The following is a 16927-nucleotide window of genomic DNA, read 5'->3' on the forward strand; positions in this document are numbered from 1 at the left end:
CTCATTTGCTCCTGACCCTCAAGGAGAATGACTCAAGTCCATGGTTAGCAGTGTTGCATATTACTGCATGTTTAGGACCTGGTGGATCATTCATGATTAGTCAGAACCATGAGGCTGTATCAATGGAGGCCAAGGGTTTTTTCTCTGTTATTTTATTTCTTGAACCTCAACTTAAGTGCATGATTCTTCAGGATCAAGTCACATTGATTTTTCTTGTACTTTTGGTGTCCCACACAATGTCTTGCTCAGAGTAGACAGTAAATATTTTGATCAAGTAAATTAGACAGCAATATTTAAATATGAACTTATATGGTTTCTGAATGGGAAGAGCTAGTATAGTTCAGGAAAAGGAGAGAGAATATTTGAAATGAAAAGTTGTCATCAACCACGTAACTGGTTACATGTAACGGTTCCAAAACTAGTGTGTCCGTGTGTAATGACCTGTGTTCATCTCCTCTAGTTATCCAACTATTACTTATAAATGTTTCTTCGTGTCTGCCACGTGCCAGGCACTGGACAAGGGTTTGGGGCAGTAGGGGTGAGTAAGATCAATTAAAGTCTCTGTACTCGTTGAATCTTACGAGGAAATTGATATAAATATAGATAGTAATAAATGGTGTGAAGGCAAGCCAGGAGGTGGGTAGAGAACAGGGTGTGTGTGGGGGCTCTTTAGATAGGGAAATCCTGGAAGGATCTGAAGAGCCGACTTGAGTATGAATGAGGGTAGATGGAGTCACATAGAAGTTGGGAGAGCAACATTCCCAGCGGAGGCAGTTGGGAGGGATCTGACATGGAGAACGAGTTCGGCAAGTCTGAGGACCTGCCCCAAGACTGGCTGGAACTGAGTGAGGGAGGACTCACTTCACCCTCACCCTCTCTGTGGGAAGATGGAAGGACTTGGGATATTTGCAAGTGTGGGCAGGATCCACTGCCTTCAGTGTGTCACTGAAGCGTGTCTGTTTCCTACCTCCCTTTTAAGTCTCCTCACTTCTGCCATGACTAACCGCCCTGGACTATCTTAATCTTCTTCTAAAAGCCCTCGTGGTGTGACAGTGTGAGGGAGCTGATTGTAGAAGGTGCGAAAGGAAGCAGACCAGCTAGGAGACCGTTGTAGATACCCACGCTTGGTGTTGGTGTGGCTGGATCCTGAGTCTGCTTTGGAGAGAGCCACCTGGGTTTGCTGCTGGATTGGAGTGGGAACGAAAGAGGAATAAAGTTTGACTGTAGCAATTGGGTGCATGGCGGCACTGTTCCCTGAGAACGGAAATTCTGTGAAGCGGCGCATTTGTTTTTACGTTGTGTTTGGGACGTGCATCAGATGCTGAGTGCACGTGTGGGGGGCGGCGACTGCAGGTGGGAGGACTCTGGAGCTCGGGAAGTCGGGTGTCATTCCACTGCACTCGCTAGGGAACGGTGATTTTCTGGGTTGGAGACCAGATGAAATCACTGGGAGAGCTGGTACAGGTAGAGAGTGGGTGGGGACCACGGCCTTGAGCCCTGGAGTGCTCCCGTGTTGAGACTTGGAGATGAAGAGATTAGAAAGTAGTGGCCAGCGGGGGTGAAGCCAGGGGTCCTGCTGTCCCAGCAGCCACGAGAAGCCAGCATTTCATGAAGAGATCCACCGTGCCACGTGTGCTGAGGGCTTTTATGCCGTGAGCCGTAGAGAGGCCTGTAATTTCAGGCCCTGGTTGCCAGTGTTACTGTCGATGCCACGGAAGTTCACCTTGACTTCCTGGAAAGTGTCCTTGGGAGTGGGGTGGGACTCTGGCCGTTAATGTCTTCTGAATTATGGCTGTGCCAGTCTTTTATCTTTTCAAATCTATTTTCCTATAAATAACCCTTCAACTATGGATGCCAAGAGCAAAAGCTAGTGCCAGTTATTTTATGGGTATTCCCTGGTTTGTACCTGGGGTTTCATATGCCGTGAGAGCGATGTGTATTTGGATAACTTGTGTGGTGGAGACTTTGCAGAGGCAGACAAGGGGGTGACTGGCTCACCAGGCACGTGGACACGGTGAGTGTGCAGAGGCACTGATGGAACCAGCCTGCCCACCGAAGCTGGTCTGCCTCCAGGATTCCTGTTCCCGGTGGTTGGCATCAACGTCCATTCGTTCGATTTTGCCAGCCCCAAATCTGTGGCCTCGCGTTGCATCTTGTCTCTCATCCACCGTCGTCATTCCACCGAGACGTCCTTCCTCTCTCGCGTTCTGTGTCTTCTAACACCTGTTCGTGTCCCTGGCTGCTACCAGCCTTCCGTAGGCTGTCTCTCACCAGATTACTGTATTGGCCTTGGCGAACTGCCTTCCCGAATCCTCTCCTGCCCTCCTACCTGTTGTTCACTCTGAAGACTAGGTTATATATATATATATTTTTTAAACGTTTATTTATTTTTGAGACAGAGAGAGACAGAGCACGAACGGGGGCGGGGCAGAGAGAGAGGGAGACACAGAATCGGAAGCGGGCTCCAGGCTCCGAGCCGTCGGCCCAGAGCCCGACGCGGGGCTCGAACCCGCAGACCGCGAGATCGTGACCTGAGCCGGAGTCGGACGCTCATCCGACTGCGCCACCCGGGCGCCCCTAGGTTATATTTTTAAAACTATGGTTATATTTAAAAAAAAAAAATTCTGCTTTTGTCACCTTCCCTTCTTAGATCTTCTCAATGGCTTCTCATCACTTGCAGGAGGAAGATCTAGAGCCCCGTGTGGCCTGCCCTCCCCGGAGCCAGCCTCTCCCTGCCGCAGAGCTCACTGTGTTCCCTCCCCCATGGGACACTTCACCCCTCTGTCTCTGCCCCTCCTCGACCCTGACTCCTGCTCTGTATCTTAGCTCAGCGGAGCCACTCCTGAGTCCATGCTGTATTCTTCATGGCGGTGTGCTCTTTTGTTTCAGAACATTGATTTTTACCTGCAGTGGTACAGTTGCAGATTATTCCTGTGAGGTCCCTATTAGTTTATAAATTCCCCAGGCAGGAGCTGGGACCTTCTCTGCTCCCCATGTCTGGTGTCTGTCGCATAGAGACATTTGTTGTGTGTTTGTTGAGTGAATTGACTTTGGCACGTAATATTGCAAGTGGAAAAAGAAATCTTCGTCTGGAAAAATGGGAGACTTTATGTCAGAAGGACCCAGCTCCGGTGGAAATGGCTGACTTTTCCATAGCTGCACCCAGTTCTGTCCTTCCTGTGTCCTCCTTACTGTCACCCCCAGTGTTCCCTCCCATCGCTCTCTCTTTGGGCTGCTGACTGCCACCACATGGTGGGATGAGTGGGAGCCCCAGTGAGTGCTGCTTTCTGAGGACAGACTTTTGTTACAGAATTCACCAGTGCTTGGCTCAGTCTTCAGGAGAGCCTCACGTCTTTTGTTCCCTCTAATCTTGCCTGTGTGTGTGACTAGGTACTTCGGTCTTTTTCATAAATCTTTCAGAAAATCTTCAGATAATTTTCATCACCTGTTAATTCTACTGTTTACCTCTTTTGAAGCCTTGCCTTTTCTTTGAGTCACTCTCCAGTTCTAGAAGCTGCCTAACAGATAGCAGTAAGTTTTCTCAGGGTTTCTGGGCAGAAACTATAGCTGTACACCATCCCTGGGAGAAACCAAGATGGCACCAATGCCAGTGTCCCCAGGTCTGTCTCTTAAGAATGCTGACAGTCTTAAAATGAGATGTGTGCAGTGAGATGTGTGTGTATTAAGACTGCAGCGTGGGGGCACCTGGGTGGCTCAGTCGGTTGAGCGTCCGACTTCGGCTCAGGTCATGATCTCACAGTCTGTGAGTTCGAGCCCCGCATCGGGCTCTGTGCTGATGGCTCAGAGCCTGGAGCCTGCTTCCGATTCTGTGTCTCCCTCTCTGCCCCTCCCCCACTCATGTTCCGTTTCCCTCTGTCTCAGAAATAAACATTAAAAAAAAATTAAAAAAAAAAAAAGACTGCAGCGTGAATCTGCTCACAAGAGTGAAGAGTGTGACACGGTGAATCACCAAGTTTCAAACCGTCGTGATTAGACTTGATTTACTTTACAAAGTGTGTGTCTCTGTGTCTCTTCCCCACATCATAAATATGTTTCAAGGAAAATATTTGATATTATAATGAGCCAGTCCTGTATCTTTTGCTGTCTTATCAAGACTTGAGTCATTTTGTTTAAAAAAAAAAATCAACTTTTGGGGCATCTGGGTGGCTCAGTCGGTTAAGCCTCTGACTTCGGCTCAGGTCATGATCCCATGGGTTCGTGGGTTTGAGCCCAGGGTCGGGCTCTGTGCTGATAGCTGGGAGTCTGGAGCCTGTTTCAGATTGTTTGTCTCCCTCTTCTCTCTCTCTCCCTCCCCTGCTTGTGCTCTGTTTCTCTCTCAAAAATAAACATAAAAAAAAATCAACTTTTAAACTTGTTTTAAAGTTTATTTATTTTGAGAGAGAGAGAGAGAGAGCAAGTAGGGGAGGGACAGAGAGAGGGAGACAGAATCCCAAGCAGACTTCATGCTTTCAGTGCAGAGCCTGATGTGGGGCTCGAACTCATGAACCCTGAGCTTACGACCTGAGCTGAAACCAAGAGGTGGATGCTTAACTGACTGAGTCACCCAGTTTGTTTTTTGTATTTGTTTACTGTTTAAAAAATCCTTAAGAGTAAGGCCAAAGGTATTTTAGTGTCTGTTTGTTGATGCTATAATTTTTCTTAAATAGTGGTCAGTGGAACCAGTGGAACGCAAGATGTTTTACTTTTTTTTTTCCCCCTGAAAAAACTACCTCACAGAGATGGTTTAGGCAGAGCTTACTTAAATCATAGCTAGATGCACGCTTATGTACATGGAGAGACATACTCTCCTGTTTCCTTGGTCAGAAATTAAGTTGAGAACTTGCCCTTTTTTTTGGGTAAGGACTGTTGTGTTGCTCTAAGAGTTTGTGTGAGTGAGCCGGGGAGGGGTGAGGGTGCGAAGAGAGAGTGAGAGACAGAGAGAGAGAGAGAGAGAGAGAGAGAGAGAGAGAGAATCTTAAGCAGGCTCCAATGCTCAGTGTGGAATCTGACGTGGAGCTCGATCCCACGACCTCGGGATCATGACCTGAGCTGAAATCAAGAGTCAGATGCTCAACCAGCTGAGCCACCCAGATGCCCCAGAATTCTCTATTTTAAAAACTTGTTTAGTTTTATGATGCTTTGTTAAAGGCCAGTCTGTGTTTTTAATCTCATGTGCAAATTTCCTTTGAAGATTATGGGTTATAACTGGAAAGTAGTGGTTCGCTCTGGGAGATTTGTCTATATTCACATATCCTTACCAGGAACCAAAAGTTAAGAAACTCATGAGTTCAGCCATCCACATGGAAAGAATATTATGTGAACTTACATAATTTGTGGGTGCTGAGTTAAATTAGTCATTTTATATCTCTTGTGTTTTGCTTCTGTACTCCTCAGTCCATGTCCAGTATTAAACAGACTGTTACAGAATCAACAGACCATGGTTTCCATTGCTACAGCCTTGGAGGTACATCAGGAAGCTTCGGATTGGCTCTCAGAGTGAGCCAGTCAGCTGCCTGTACCCCTGGTGTGGCTTCTCATGTTTGTTTATTATTATTATTATTATTATTATTATTATTATTATTATTTTAACATTTATTTATTTTTGAGACAGAGACAGAGCATGAACGGGGGAGGGTCAGAGAGAGAGGGAGGCACAGAATCCGAAGCAGGCTCCAGGCTCTGAGCGGTCAGCACAGAGCCCGACGCGGGGCTCGAACTCACGGACCGCGAGATCGTGACCTGAGCCGAAGTCGGCCACTTAACCGACTGAGCCACCCAGGCGCCCCTCATGTTTGTTTAAAGTGGACTTCTGATCTGTGCCCCCAGTAGAAGACATTTAAATAAGTTTGGAAATTCCTGCGGTACGTAGTATTACGTAGCTGTTGGAAAAGTCATGTTGAGGAAAGATGCTTGATGACATTGGGAAAATATTTCATAAAAATGCTGGGTAATGCTCACTGGTTGTATGTTATGTGCTAGGCACATATATCAACATGTTTAATCTTCAAAAACTATGAGATCAATACCATTATTTTCCTAAGTTTACATAGTATGTAACCACTAGGCAATGCTCTCAGTACCATGTATTGTAATCTGCTTTTTACCTAACAAAACAGTAAGGTAATGTACTTACTGTTTTGTAAGTAAAGTAAAATAAGATAATGATCACAGTTTTCTTGTAAAAATTATTCACACATATACCTATATGTATATCCAGCCCTATTGAGATGGCAAGACCACACGTGATTGGGTGATTTTTATTTCTTTCTTTGTGCTTTCAGTTTTTCTATAATGTAGATGGATAACTTTTACAATAGTAGAGGAAAAGAAAAGTGGTAGATTTCTATAGCAGTAGATATATTTAAACAAAGTAGGAGGAGAAATGGATTTCAAAAGAGAGTAATCATCTACCCTTCTTTGTCATGTACCTCTATGTTTTCCATCACTGGGAGAAATTAAGAACAGAGTGCAGTCAGTTATGCAAAGGAGAGTTGTTTAGTTATTGGACACGTACTTATAGATGATTTGCTTAAGGGTGGGGTAAATTTGAACTAAGGTAATACTGAGGCTCGATTTAAGAAGACATTTTTCCCGATGAAAGTATTTAGGATGCTAATAACCAAGCTCTTTCTTTTGACTTGAATGAGAACTCCTTTCCTTGCCTGAAGATCTCTGGACTTCATCTGTGTTTGTGCCTTGGCCGCTCTTGTCAGTCCCCTTGCTGCTTTGTGACCATCCTTTGTTTTAACCATTTGAAGCACCTAACTAAGAGCACTGAAATGCTTCCGTTCCACAGAGGTCTTCTTCCTGACCCCCACGTAGAGTGCTCCTCTTTCTTCCTTGTCTCCGCAGTCCCCATCAGTAATCTGTCCCTCTGGCAGCAGCTTGAGCAAGTCACTGGTGCACCTGCTTGCTTTCCTTTAACTTTCTCCTAGAAAGTTCTGCGAGAGGCAGGGGATGTGCTTGCCTGTCCAACAGGCTATCCTCTGCCTGTGCTTGGTGGGCAGACGGGGTGCTTTTTGAAGATGAATTATCACACAGTTAATCATCTAAGGAGTAGTAGCATAAGTCTACACTTAGACCGAAGAAATCAAAGGTCAGGATATAGGACTGAATTAAAATTAGGTTGGGTAAAGATTAAGAAGAATTTTGAGAGCTTTCTGGAAAAGCAAAGAAGACATTCCCAAAGGATTAAAAATATGTGTCTAATGTGTGTATTGCCATATGAATACCTGGGGAAATGGACATCTTGACTATTGGAGAAAGGTTTTTCTGTATTTCCAAGAAGGAAATTGAATACAAAAGAGTATACTGTTTTCACCCACATTATGGATGAGTTGTACTCACACATTGTCATCTATGACTTCTAAAGTAGCCTATTTGGTTAAATAAACTGACCACTTCCTTTTAACTCATTTGCTTGGAAAAAAACGTATTTTTTTTTTTGTATCTCCTTCAAACAGCATCCTGGTGGAGAAGAAGTGCTAAGGGAACAAGCTGGAGGGGATGCTACTGAAAACTTTGAGGATGTCGGGCACTCTACAGATGCTAGAGAATTGTCCAAAACGTACATCATTGGAGAGCTTCATCCGGTAAGTACCTTCTTGGGGGGCCTTTCCTTTTCTTTAAGGTTGTGAGTTGACCTTGCTCAAAACGGTAGACTTGCGTACTACGAAATCGAAGGAGTAAAGCAAAAACAGTTCCTCCTGATTTTAGAACACCATTCTTGTCGTAAATCAGCTGGAAATTTCTTTGTATTTCCCTGGCTTAGTTCTCACTGGCACTTGGAGTCAGGACTCTCTACCCCAAGGCCATGGCGCCTCTCAGACTATGAAGTGTCTCTCAGAGCAGCAGATTGATTGATTGATTGATTGATTTACCTACCTACCTCCCTACCTACCCACCCACCTACCTATCTACCATCTATCTATTTATTTATTTAACGTCTATTCATTTTTGAGAGACAGAGACAGAGCGTTAGTAGGGCAGGGGCAGAGAGTAAGGGAGACACAGAATCCGAAGCAGGCTCCAGCCTCCGAGCTGTCAGCACAGAGCCTGACGCGGGGCTCGAACTCACGAACTGTGAGATCATGACCTGAGCTGTAGTCGGATGCCCAACCGACTGAGCCACCCAGGTGCCCCTTGGAGCAGCAGATTTTAGAAAGTGGGGGGTCATTGATCCACCATGGGTTCTTTTGTTTTAGTTTTTGTTTTTTTGAGTAAAATATTTTACTTAACAAACTCCCTTCTACTTTCATTAGTCTGAGGATATTTTAATTCTAAAAAAATTAAAAAAAAAAATTTTAACCCACCTCTGTTAAATGAGTGCACTCTACCTTGTATAAAACCAACACGTTCTCCTCTTTTTTTCTCACTTTACCCCAGAACTTTGAGAATGTTACCTTTGGTGTCAGTCCATGGACTGACTTTGGCAAAATGTTGGCCTACTTCAGCTTTTATATAAACCTAGAGGGGTAATATGAGTTTTGGCCCTTCTGTGGCAGTTTCAAATGAGCATGTGAAACTCGGCTAATCTGAATGCGGCTGAACGCTTGGGAAAAAGCAGTGTCGTTCTCCAAGCAGGCAGTGGATCCTACAGTCTGCATTCAGCTGTTCTCACCTCTGGAGAGCACTGGGGTCTCTCAGCACGGTCCCCAGTCTGCTTCTCAGCTCATGCTGCCTCACCAGGAGCCATCCAGAGGGGGGCTGAGGTGCTGTTAGAAGCAGGCTAACAAGAAGCAGCATCGGCGTGTGGCCCTAGCCCAAGCAGGCACTCTGAGAGACCCCTGACAGATGAAATCCCATATGAAAAGTTTTGTTGATTGACGTTTCTTACGACGATCAGGGATGGAGGAAAGCTTAAAGTAGGCTTTTTATGGAAAGCCTGAAGATCAGAAATGTGCTGTAGAGCAATTTCAGTTGAAGGGAGAGGTGGGGTTTTTTGTTTGCTGTTTGGTGGCAGGAGGTGGTGCTCTGAAAGTGTCCCTCACTCATTCGGGGAGTTTATTCATCCACCTGTTTTCATCACCTTCATCTTCACACTTCATCAAAGTGCGGTACGTTCCCGGTAACTGGAGAGACTTCCCTTAAAATGTTTGATTCTTTCCTTTCCAGAACTTGTGGGTTTAGAGCAGGTGGGTTTTCAGGCTGTGACTACAGCATTTCTGCCTCACCTGCCTACTGGGCTCCTCTGTGGTCACCTTTAGATGCCCCTTATTTTGGACTTACTCAACCAGAGGTTTAGGAAAATTACGGCCCTGCAACTGGGAGATTGCAGGGATTCACTAAGGATATCACACAGAATTACACACACACACACACACACACACACACACACACACTCACACACACACAGACTCATTTCAGAGGATAGAAGAGAAGAATCTAATTAGACCCCAGCTGCTCTCTGAATTGAAGATCAAAATCCAAGTCTAACATATGTGCGCATCAACATAGAAATAGGATTATCATGGATGATGTTCTAAACCTTGGAACTCTAGATTGAAAACTAATCACTTAATCAGTTGTTAATTTTAGCAGTCAACTCAGATGGATCAAACTATGTGAATAACAACCTAGGTAGAGGAACGTAAATTGCTAATAATTACCGAAGAGTAAGGTTTTTTAAAACTTCTCAGTAAAAGCGAGTGCTTTGGACATGATGCTTTCGTAAACTTTCTTTCATTCCATGATGTGCTTTTTTTTCCTTTGCAGGATGACAGATCAAAGATAATCAAACCTTCGGTGAGTGCATCATCTCAGCGTCTCAGGACCGTATGTGTCTCCACTGTATTTAATGTCTGTCAAACTGGAGGACAGAGGTCTTTTACATATTGGAGGCCAGCATAGGTCTCTCTAGCTTAGATGAATATGTAACCTGTTGGCTCACGAAAATACTTCATGTGTGGATCAGCCATTGTGTTTCATTAGAACAGCTTGTGTGTTCTCTTCGTAAGACCCTCAATACGTAATTTTTTCCTCATGAATGTCAGTAGCTACCTCTTCAAGAGCCTCTTTTTTTTTTTTTTTTTTTAATTTTTTTTTTTAACGTTTTATTTATTTTTGAGACAGAGAGAGACAGAGCATGAACGGGGGAGGGTCAGAGAGAGAGGGAGACACAGAATCGGAAGCAGGCTCCAGGCTCTGAGCCATCAGCCCAGAGCCCGACGCGGGGCTCGAACTCACGGACCGTGAGATCGTGACCTGAGCTGAAGTCGGCCGCTTAACCGACTGAGCCACCCAGGCGCCCCCAAGAGCCTCTTTTTATAAGCAGCACTGTGCTTCTAATCTGAAAGATTTGACACAAACCTGGTTTTCAGAGAGTGTAAAGTCTGATTGAGGACAGATCTTAGTACTTGAACCTTGCAGAACACTACCCGTGTCGTCGTCATCTCTGTGTCCCCGGGGCACATAGTAGGTGTAAAATAAACATTGGTTGCATGGATTTAATGTTAGCCAAATTAAATAATAACTTTTGGGGGCATTTTTCCTTAGGAAAGGAAAACAGTTCTAGGCACACTAGTTTTACGTCCTGGTTCACTAGCCCTTCTCTGTGAGCTGATGATCTCACACCTCTGAAGGTAAACCCATAGTGAGAACTGATGCCAACAACCAGAATCCCTGACAAGTACGAGCAGACAGGATGGTTGCTGGCCTGTAATTAAAGGATCTGGAGGAAAGTTTTGCTTAAGCCACAGAAACAAAGGATAGTTTTTCCATTTTGGTTTCTGCTCTTGCTTTTCCTAGAGGACAACAGTGGGACTCCATGGGGCATGTATGAAGAACCAGCTGCTGTTGACGAGACATTGTCTTTAATCTATAGCAAAATCCAAGCAGTGAATCCAATAGAGCATGAAGGCCATGCTTACCTTTATACCCCAGGTAGTACAATAAAAGTCTTGCATCGTGCTGTTTCCTACACAGCACCTTCATTTATATTCTCTTCTTTCCCTATTCCAAAAGGCTTAAGTTCAATGTTGGTGATCCGAATACCTTGGGAAGATAAGAAATGGACTTCAGAATTTGAATTGCCTCTGTAACAGTTGCTGCCTCTGTAACAGTCCCTGCTGTTCATTCATACGACATTAGCAGCTTTTGGGGGGCTACTTTTGTTTGGGGCAGGTGAAATCCTGTGATGCATGTGGTTTTTGGTTTTTCTCCACAGTCTCTCAGGGAACAAATACATTTTTTTTTTCCTGTTAGGTGTTCAGTATATTAGTAATCTCGGGGCAAATCATTCAGCTGTAATAAAACAAAGGTTTGATGAGGCTCATTATATCAAGTTAGATTTAATGTAGATCCAGCCGTATCCCAAACCACGATGCCCAGAGACGGAAATTAGGGCTGAGGTGGTCAGCGGGTCCCCTACCGCGCTGCCGCATTTCTGGAAGACAGACTCTTTCCTCTCTGAGAACACACATGACATTGCTTCTATCAGCAGAAGTGGAGGAAGCGGCCGAGAACTTGCCATCTTCCTTAGAGGCCACAGGCAGATGCAGTGAAGGAAAATTTGTGACCACATTTCTGGATTTTTCTTTCTGGGGCTTCTAGTTTGCCAGGCGAGAGTCCTCAGATATTTCTGTTGTTGTGTCTCTGTGTAACCATCTGTGTGTCTCTGCAGGCTGATCAATGTAAGCTGTGCTCTGAATTTTTTCAGCGTTGCCTGTTTAAAATATCTAGTTGAATTGTAAAATAAGATGCAACAAAGATGACTAGTTTGAACCTGCCCAAAGGAAAACGTGGTGTTTAGTTGCCAAAGTAAGATATTTGTAGACAGAAATGACATGTTCCTAAACAAATTTGTACCTATCACATTTGCTTACACGGAGGATGTCAGGAGTGTCAATACCTTTTCTTGGTTGTGGTTTTCAAATCATTGCTGTTTAAATGACCTTATTTGGTTCTTGTGATGTCCCTGTGGGATCCAGAGACCTTCCAGGGAGGGTGAGAACAGTGAAGCTCAGACCTTGTTCCGAGCGTTGGCCTTGTCTAAGGTCACACGCTGCAGAACCATGGCTAGCACCCATCTCCAGCTTGGCAGGTGCGGTTTCTTGAAGCTTCTTGTGTGGGCTCTGCACGGGAAAGGCATGGGTTAGGAAAGCCTTCCACTTAGGGACTAGGCTAAGGAAGATGAATGTATAAATGAGAGGACTTTGATTCGCAAAGACCCGAGGCGCTTTGCATTATTTTATATAGAGCTTCTCTTGCACTGGTTGAATTATTGACCTTTCTATGTGAAGTTGAACTCCTCAAGGTCATGGAGTGAGCAGGTGGCAGAGCCTATAATAAAAGCCATAGTCTTTTCTGCCTGTTGGTCTTGATGTATTTGTTAGTTACACATAGAAACCCAGCTTAGGCCCCTCAGACCACTGGATCGACAAGACTGTTTCAGTTTCCTTTTTCAGCACTGTGGTAAGTGATAATTCAGACTTTTGCTGTAACTCCCAGGCACCTCTGGGTTAAGAGCCTAACAGAAAATAAACACTTGGAAATATATATAATCTCTTAAAGTACAGCTCTTTTTTTTTTTTTTTTTTTTTAATTTTTTTTTTTAACATTTATTTTTGAGACAGAGAGAGAGAGAGAGCATGAACAGGGGAGGGTCAGAGAAAGAGGGAGACACAGAATCTGAAACAGGGTCCAGGCTCTGAGATGTCAGCACAGAGCCCGACGCGGGGCTCGAACCCACAGACCATGAGATCATGACCTGAGCCGAAGTTGGACGCTCAACCGACTGAGCCACCTAGTCGCCCCAAAGTACAGCTCTTTAGAGGATCAAACACCCTAAGAGTTTTTGTTTTAGCATGAGCGTTCAGGGTAGTGTTTGGAGAGTGAGGACAGGCCAGCCTAGTTTCCATAGAGTTGTCAGCATGTTTGGTAAAATGCATGTACTTGGTACAAGCAAATAACAGATCTGTGTTCACGTTCTGTTTTACTCTTCCGGGCTTAACTTTCTATTGTGACGATAATATTTTACCTTTAATGAACTGTTGCACTCTGGTTTTCACAACTCATTGTGTCTTCTAATCGCTGAATAATAATTTTGCATAGTCCACTGACTTCTGGTAATCCTTGTTAATTTTATTCATATATACAAAATTTGAAAAGCCTTGCTGTTGTTATGAATACTTTGTGTAGTCGCTAAGATTTAACATTGCTTAAAGAGATAATAGATGTGTGAAGTTTCCTTTTTCAATGACTTATTTTTTTCCCTCCTATTGTGTCAGGAATCTTAAAGGCCATGTTTCCAGGTTTGTGGGTCTCCTAACTGTTTTGCTTGCCCTTCCCTAAAAGTTTTCTGCCTTTTCATGGGGTTTCTCTAATGCGCCCTGCTGTGTGTCGCTTTGCCTCACTGCAGACTGCTGATTGTTTTGCTACTGGCTTGTCTTGTGCTTTGGGAAACTGCGGAGATGAACTCTCTGAGGAAGCTGCCTTACTTACCTTCCTTTGAGGCACTAATACTTACGCTGGTGTGAAATTTCAAAAGAATGCTTCTTAAGTTTTCAAGCCCAGAACAGTTTATTTTTTCTTAGGCCTTAGTTATTCAGCTGTTTGGGGAAGTATGTATTGTTCCAGAGCCAAAATTAGTTCACTTTCATGGTACCGACAAGAAGAACTTCTCTCAGAAAGTTCTGGAAGGTAAATTAGGCTGCAACTGTGAAAGACCCCAGCACACGCACAGGGCGTCCTTATTTTCAGAGGGCTCTTGGCTAGTGACGGTGTGAGAGACCAGTCCCTAAGGCCTCCCGTATCTTTTTAGAGCCGTCTTGTCAGAGTTGGAGTCCAGGAAAGGTGGTGGTCCACAGTGTTACAATTAATTAATTTAATTATTTTCTTAAGTTTACTTATTTATTTTGAGAGAGAGTGTGCACACACAAGTTGGGGAGGGGCAGAGAGAGAGGGAGAGACAGAAAATCCCAAGCAGGCTCTGTACTGTCAGCGCAGAGCCTGACTGGGGGCTTGATCTCATGACCCTGAGGTCTTGACTTGAGCTGAAATCAAGTCAGACACTTAACTGCGCCAACCAGGTGCCCCCAGAGTGTTATAATTTAAATGACTGTTTTTACTTCTCTCTTTTTGCTTGACATGTCTTTTAATACAATTTGGGTAACTTTACTTCACATAAAATTTGAATGAAATAACTAATGTTTTTTATTGAATGTTTCATCAGTGCTTTTAAAAAATTAAACTGCTCTTCCTGAAGGTAGTGGTGGGGTTATGTGTATGTGTTCATGATAATCTGTTTTCAGTTTCTCCATTAAAGTATTCAGATGTGTACTGTGTACAGGATATTTTATATATAGGCTATTTTTAACATTTTCTTTCAAATTATCTAGGTTATAAGTAATTTACATACAGATGATTCTTAAAATTTTTTTCCTTCTGAAAAAATGGTGAAATTGGGCATTTTAGTGAGAAGTTTATGATGTTAATTTTCCCTTTCAATGTGTTTGGAAGAATGTACTGAGTAAAATACTGTGACCTACTTATAAAAGAAGTCCTTAGTCAATTGAATAAATGTTTAGATGTTCCCTTTACGTTTACTTTTTCTCTCGTGTTTCAGGAGACTCTCATTACTACTGTTGATTCTAATTCCAGGTACGTGATACGTGGTAGTTTTCTTTTAAAGTAATTGTGATCAGAAGGCTCATAGAGTCAGAGTGGGATTATGGGACCCTCCCCCATTTGAGGTGCAGGCGTCCACCGTGCCCCCCCCCCCCCCATCAGCAGACATCCCAGGATTGTCCCCACTTGGCACCCACATGACTCAGGACACTCCTCAGCTGTCAGCTCAGACTCGGGACCCTCTTCAGAACAACCCCGAATCTCACCCTCTGGCCATATCTACCCTATAGGACAGACTGAACAAATGGGTCTCCTTTTTTCTCCACGGTAGTCCTGTGGCCGGCACAATCTTTTACTCTCCAGGCAAACATCTCTTTCCTTTCTCATTCAGTATATGATCCGGTTTTAACATTGTAGTGATTAGGTCCCTCTAGGCATGGTTCAGTGTTCTTCCAAGTGTAACATGAGTCCCTTGTTCTAGGGACTGGATTTCTGTGGTATAGTCCAACGTTGTATTGACATTTTTGGCAGTTCTAGCATATTGACTTGTGTAATTGGGACTATATGTATCTGTGTATCTGGTAGCTAGAGATATTTGGCCCCAAGCTCAAAGCCACACATTTATGCTTATTTATTCTTTCACCCTGTCAAATGTAACCGCCCCAGTCTCTGTCGGTGTTCTAGTACATTGCCTGCCTTCAGGCAGTGGTTAGTACTCACTTCATCCTATGTTTCATGGGCAGGTCAGTTTCCTTCTAAATGAAAACTGAAAAGCCCACCAAGATGAAAATTGCATTTGTAACCCTTGTGCAGTTTAAATCTTGTTAATGAACTCCATCTTCGTATGGGTTGATGTGTGAAGTTTTACAGGGTAGAAAGTTTATGCCAGAAAATGTATGTCTTCATAGGTGATTGTCTGGCTTAATTCACATTCTACAAGCTGTATATTTTGTTTTCTAAGTAATTAAAGGTTCATATCTGAATTGAAGATCATCCTAGCTTTGTCCCTGATTTGATCTATCATCTGCCATTTATAGTAGATCAGAAGTTCTTTGCACCAGGACTGAAACAATGTGTAAGTTAGGGAGTTTTCTGGGTTTATACCTGTGGACCACAGATGAAGTCGTTTGGGCATGCTGTTTCTTCCTGCGTTAAATCTATTGTGCATTTGTACAGATTAGATTTTCAGAACAGAGTCGGAGAATGTAAAGTTGTGGTGGACATAGCAACCTTAATCATCCTGTGGTTCAAAGTCCTTAACTTCACAGTCGAGGAGATGTGCTGTTCTCCCAGTTATAGACCTGTTGATGCCTCTGCCAAAATGAGAAACTTGATTTTCTGGTTCTCGGTTTAGTACTATTTTAAATTCTTAGTGTATGTGAGTAGAATAAAACCTGTAAGGAATATTTGCTTTTATGAACTTGCGATCCGTAACTGAGAGTTCGTGTCCTTAGATAAGTCACTAGTTATCGGTAGCATCTATTGGGGGAGTGAGTGGTTCATAGCTCTTTGTATAAGTTTATAGAAATAGATTTAAGTGGAACAGGGGTGGGGCCGTTCATTTTCTTATAAAGCCGAGCAGGTGCTGGTATATTAGGGCATGTGATGTGCTCATGTCTCTTTTAACGAGTTAGTTGGTTTTTCATCCACGTACGTTAGAGAGGTAATAAAAACATGCCACAGTGGCTTTCATGGTAATCAGAAGAGCAGAGGTTTTGAGTCCTGTGTATCGAGCACCGTACAAGCATCATTGCCCTTTCTTTCCAGCTGGTGGACCAACTGGGTGATCCCCGCCATCTCAGCGCTGGTGGTAGCCCTGATGTACCATCTGTACACAAAGGAAGATTAAACACACTCTCAGAAGTCAATGAAAGAAAAGACTGCTTCGGACCAGGGAGAAAGACGCCAATGTTAACTGCTTCAGCTGACAGAAACGTTCACCCGAGATATCATTTTAGTACACCTGTTTCTCTTTTCTCTTACCTTAGAACCAAACCAAAAGGAACTCTTCTGTTCTTTCTACTCTTGAACTCTTAGAATGTGCCTTTTGTTCATCAACTTTTTTTTGATGTTCCATCACTACATAATTTACTTATTGTAGGCATGATCGTTTAAAAATATATCTGGCTTTTAAAATATACCACCACGTTTGTCTGTCTGTTTGGTACATAATTGTCTTTAACGTTTAGAATCTGATTATTCAGCAGAGTCATTTAATGCACTAGTCATTCAGACCCAAGTTGTCCCTATGGTGTGAGGAAGGGAATGTCCTTGGATCTCTCCTTGTGCTCCTCCTTATCTCACTGAACAACCAGTTCTGCCTCTTCCAGCAGAGTTTCCCTTTCGAGGGAATTAGGAAGGT

General features: G+C 43.6%; 1 protein-coding gene across 1 annotated transcript in view; it reads left to right on the forward strand.

Moving 5' to 3' along the window:
- LOC131489912 (cytochrome b5) overlaps positions 1-16705 on the forward strand; it is a 39065-nt gene extending 22360 nt beyond the window's left edge. Inside the window, exons 2-5 of the mRNA XM_058691810.1 lie at positions 7464-7592; positions 9715-9744; positions 14564-14598; positions 16333-16705. Coding sequence (XP_058547793.1) covers positions 7464-7592; positions 9715-9744; positions 14564-14598; positions 16333-16414 — 276 coding nt within the window. The 3' untranslated portion in view covers positions 16415-16705. The remainder of the gene's footprint in view (positions 1-7463; positions 7593-9714; positions 9745-14563; positions 14599-16332) is intronic.
- Positions 16706-16927: the final 222 nt, after the last annotated feature.

The sequence above is a fragment of the Neofelis nebulosa genome, chromosome 11 (assembly GCF_028018385.1).
Source record: "Neofelis nebulosa isolate mNeoNeb1 chromosome 11, mNeoNeb1.pri, whole genome shotgun sequence".
Lineage (NCBI taxonomy): Eukaryota > Metazoa > Chordata > Mammalia > Carnivora > Felidae > Neofelis > Neofelis nebulosa.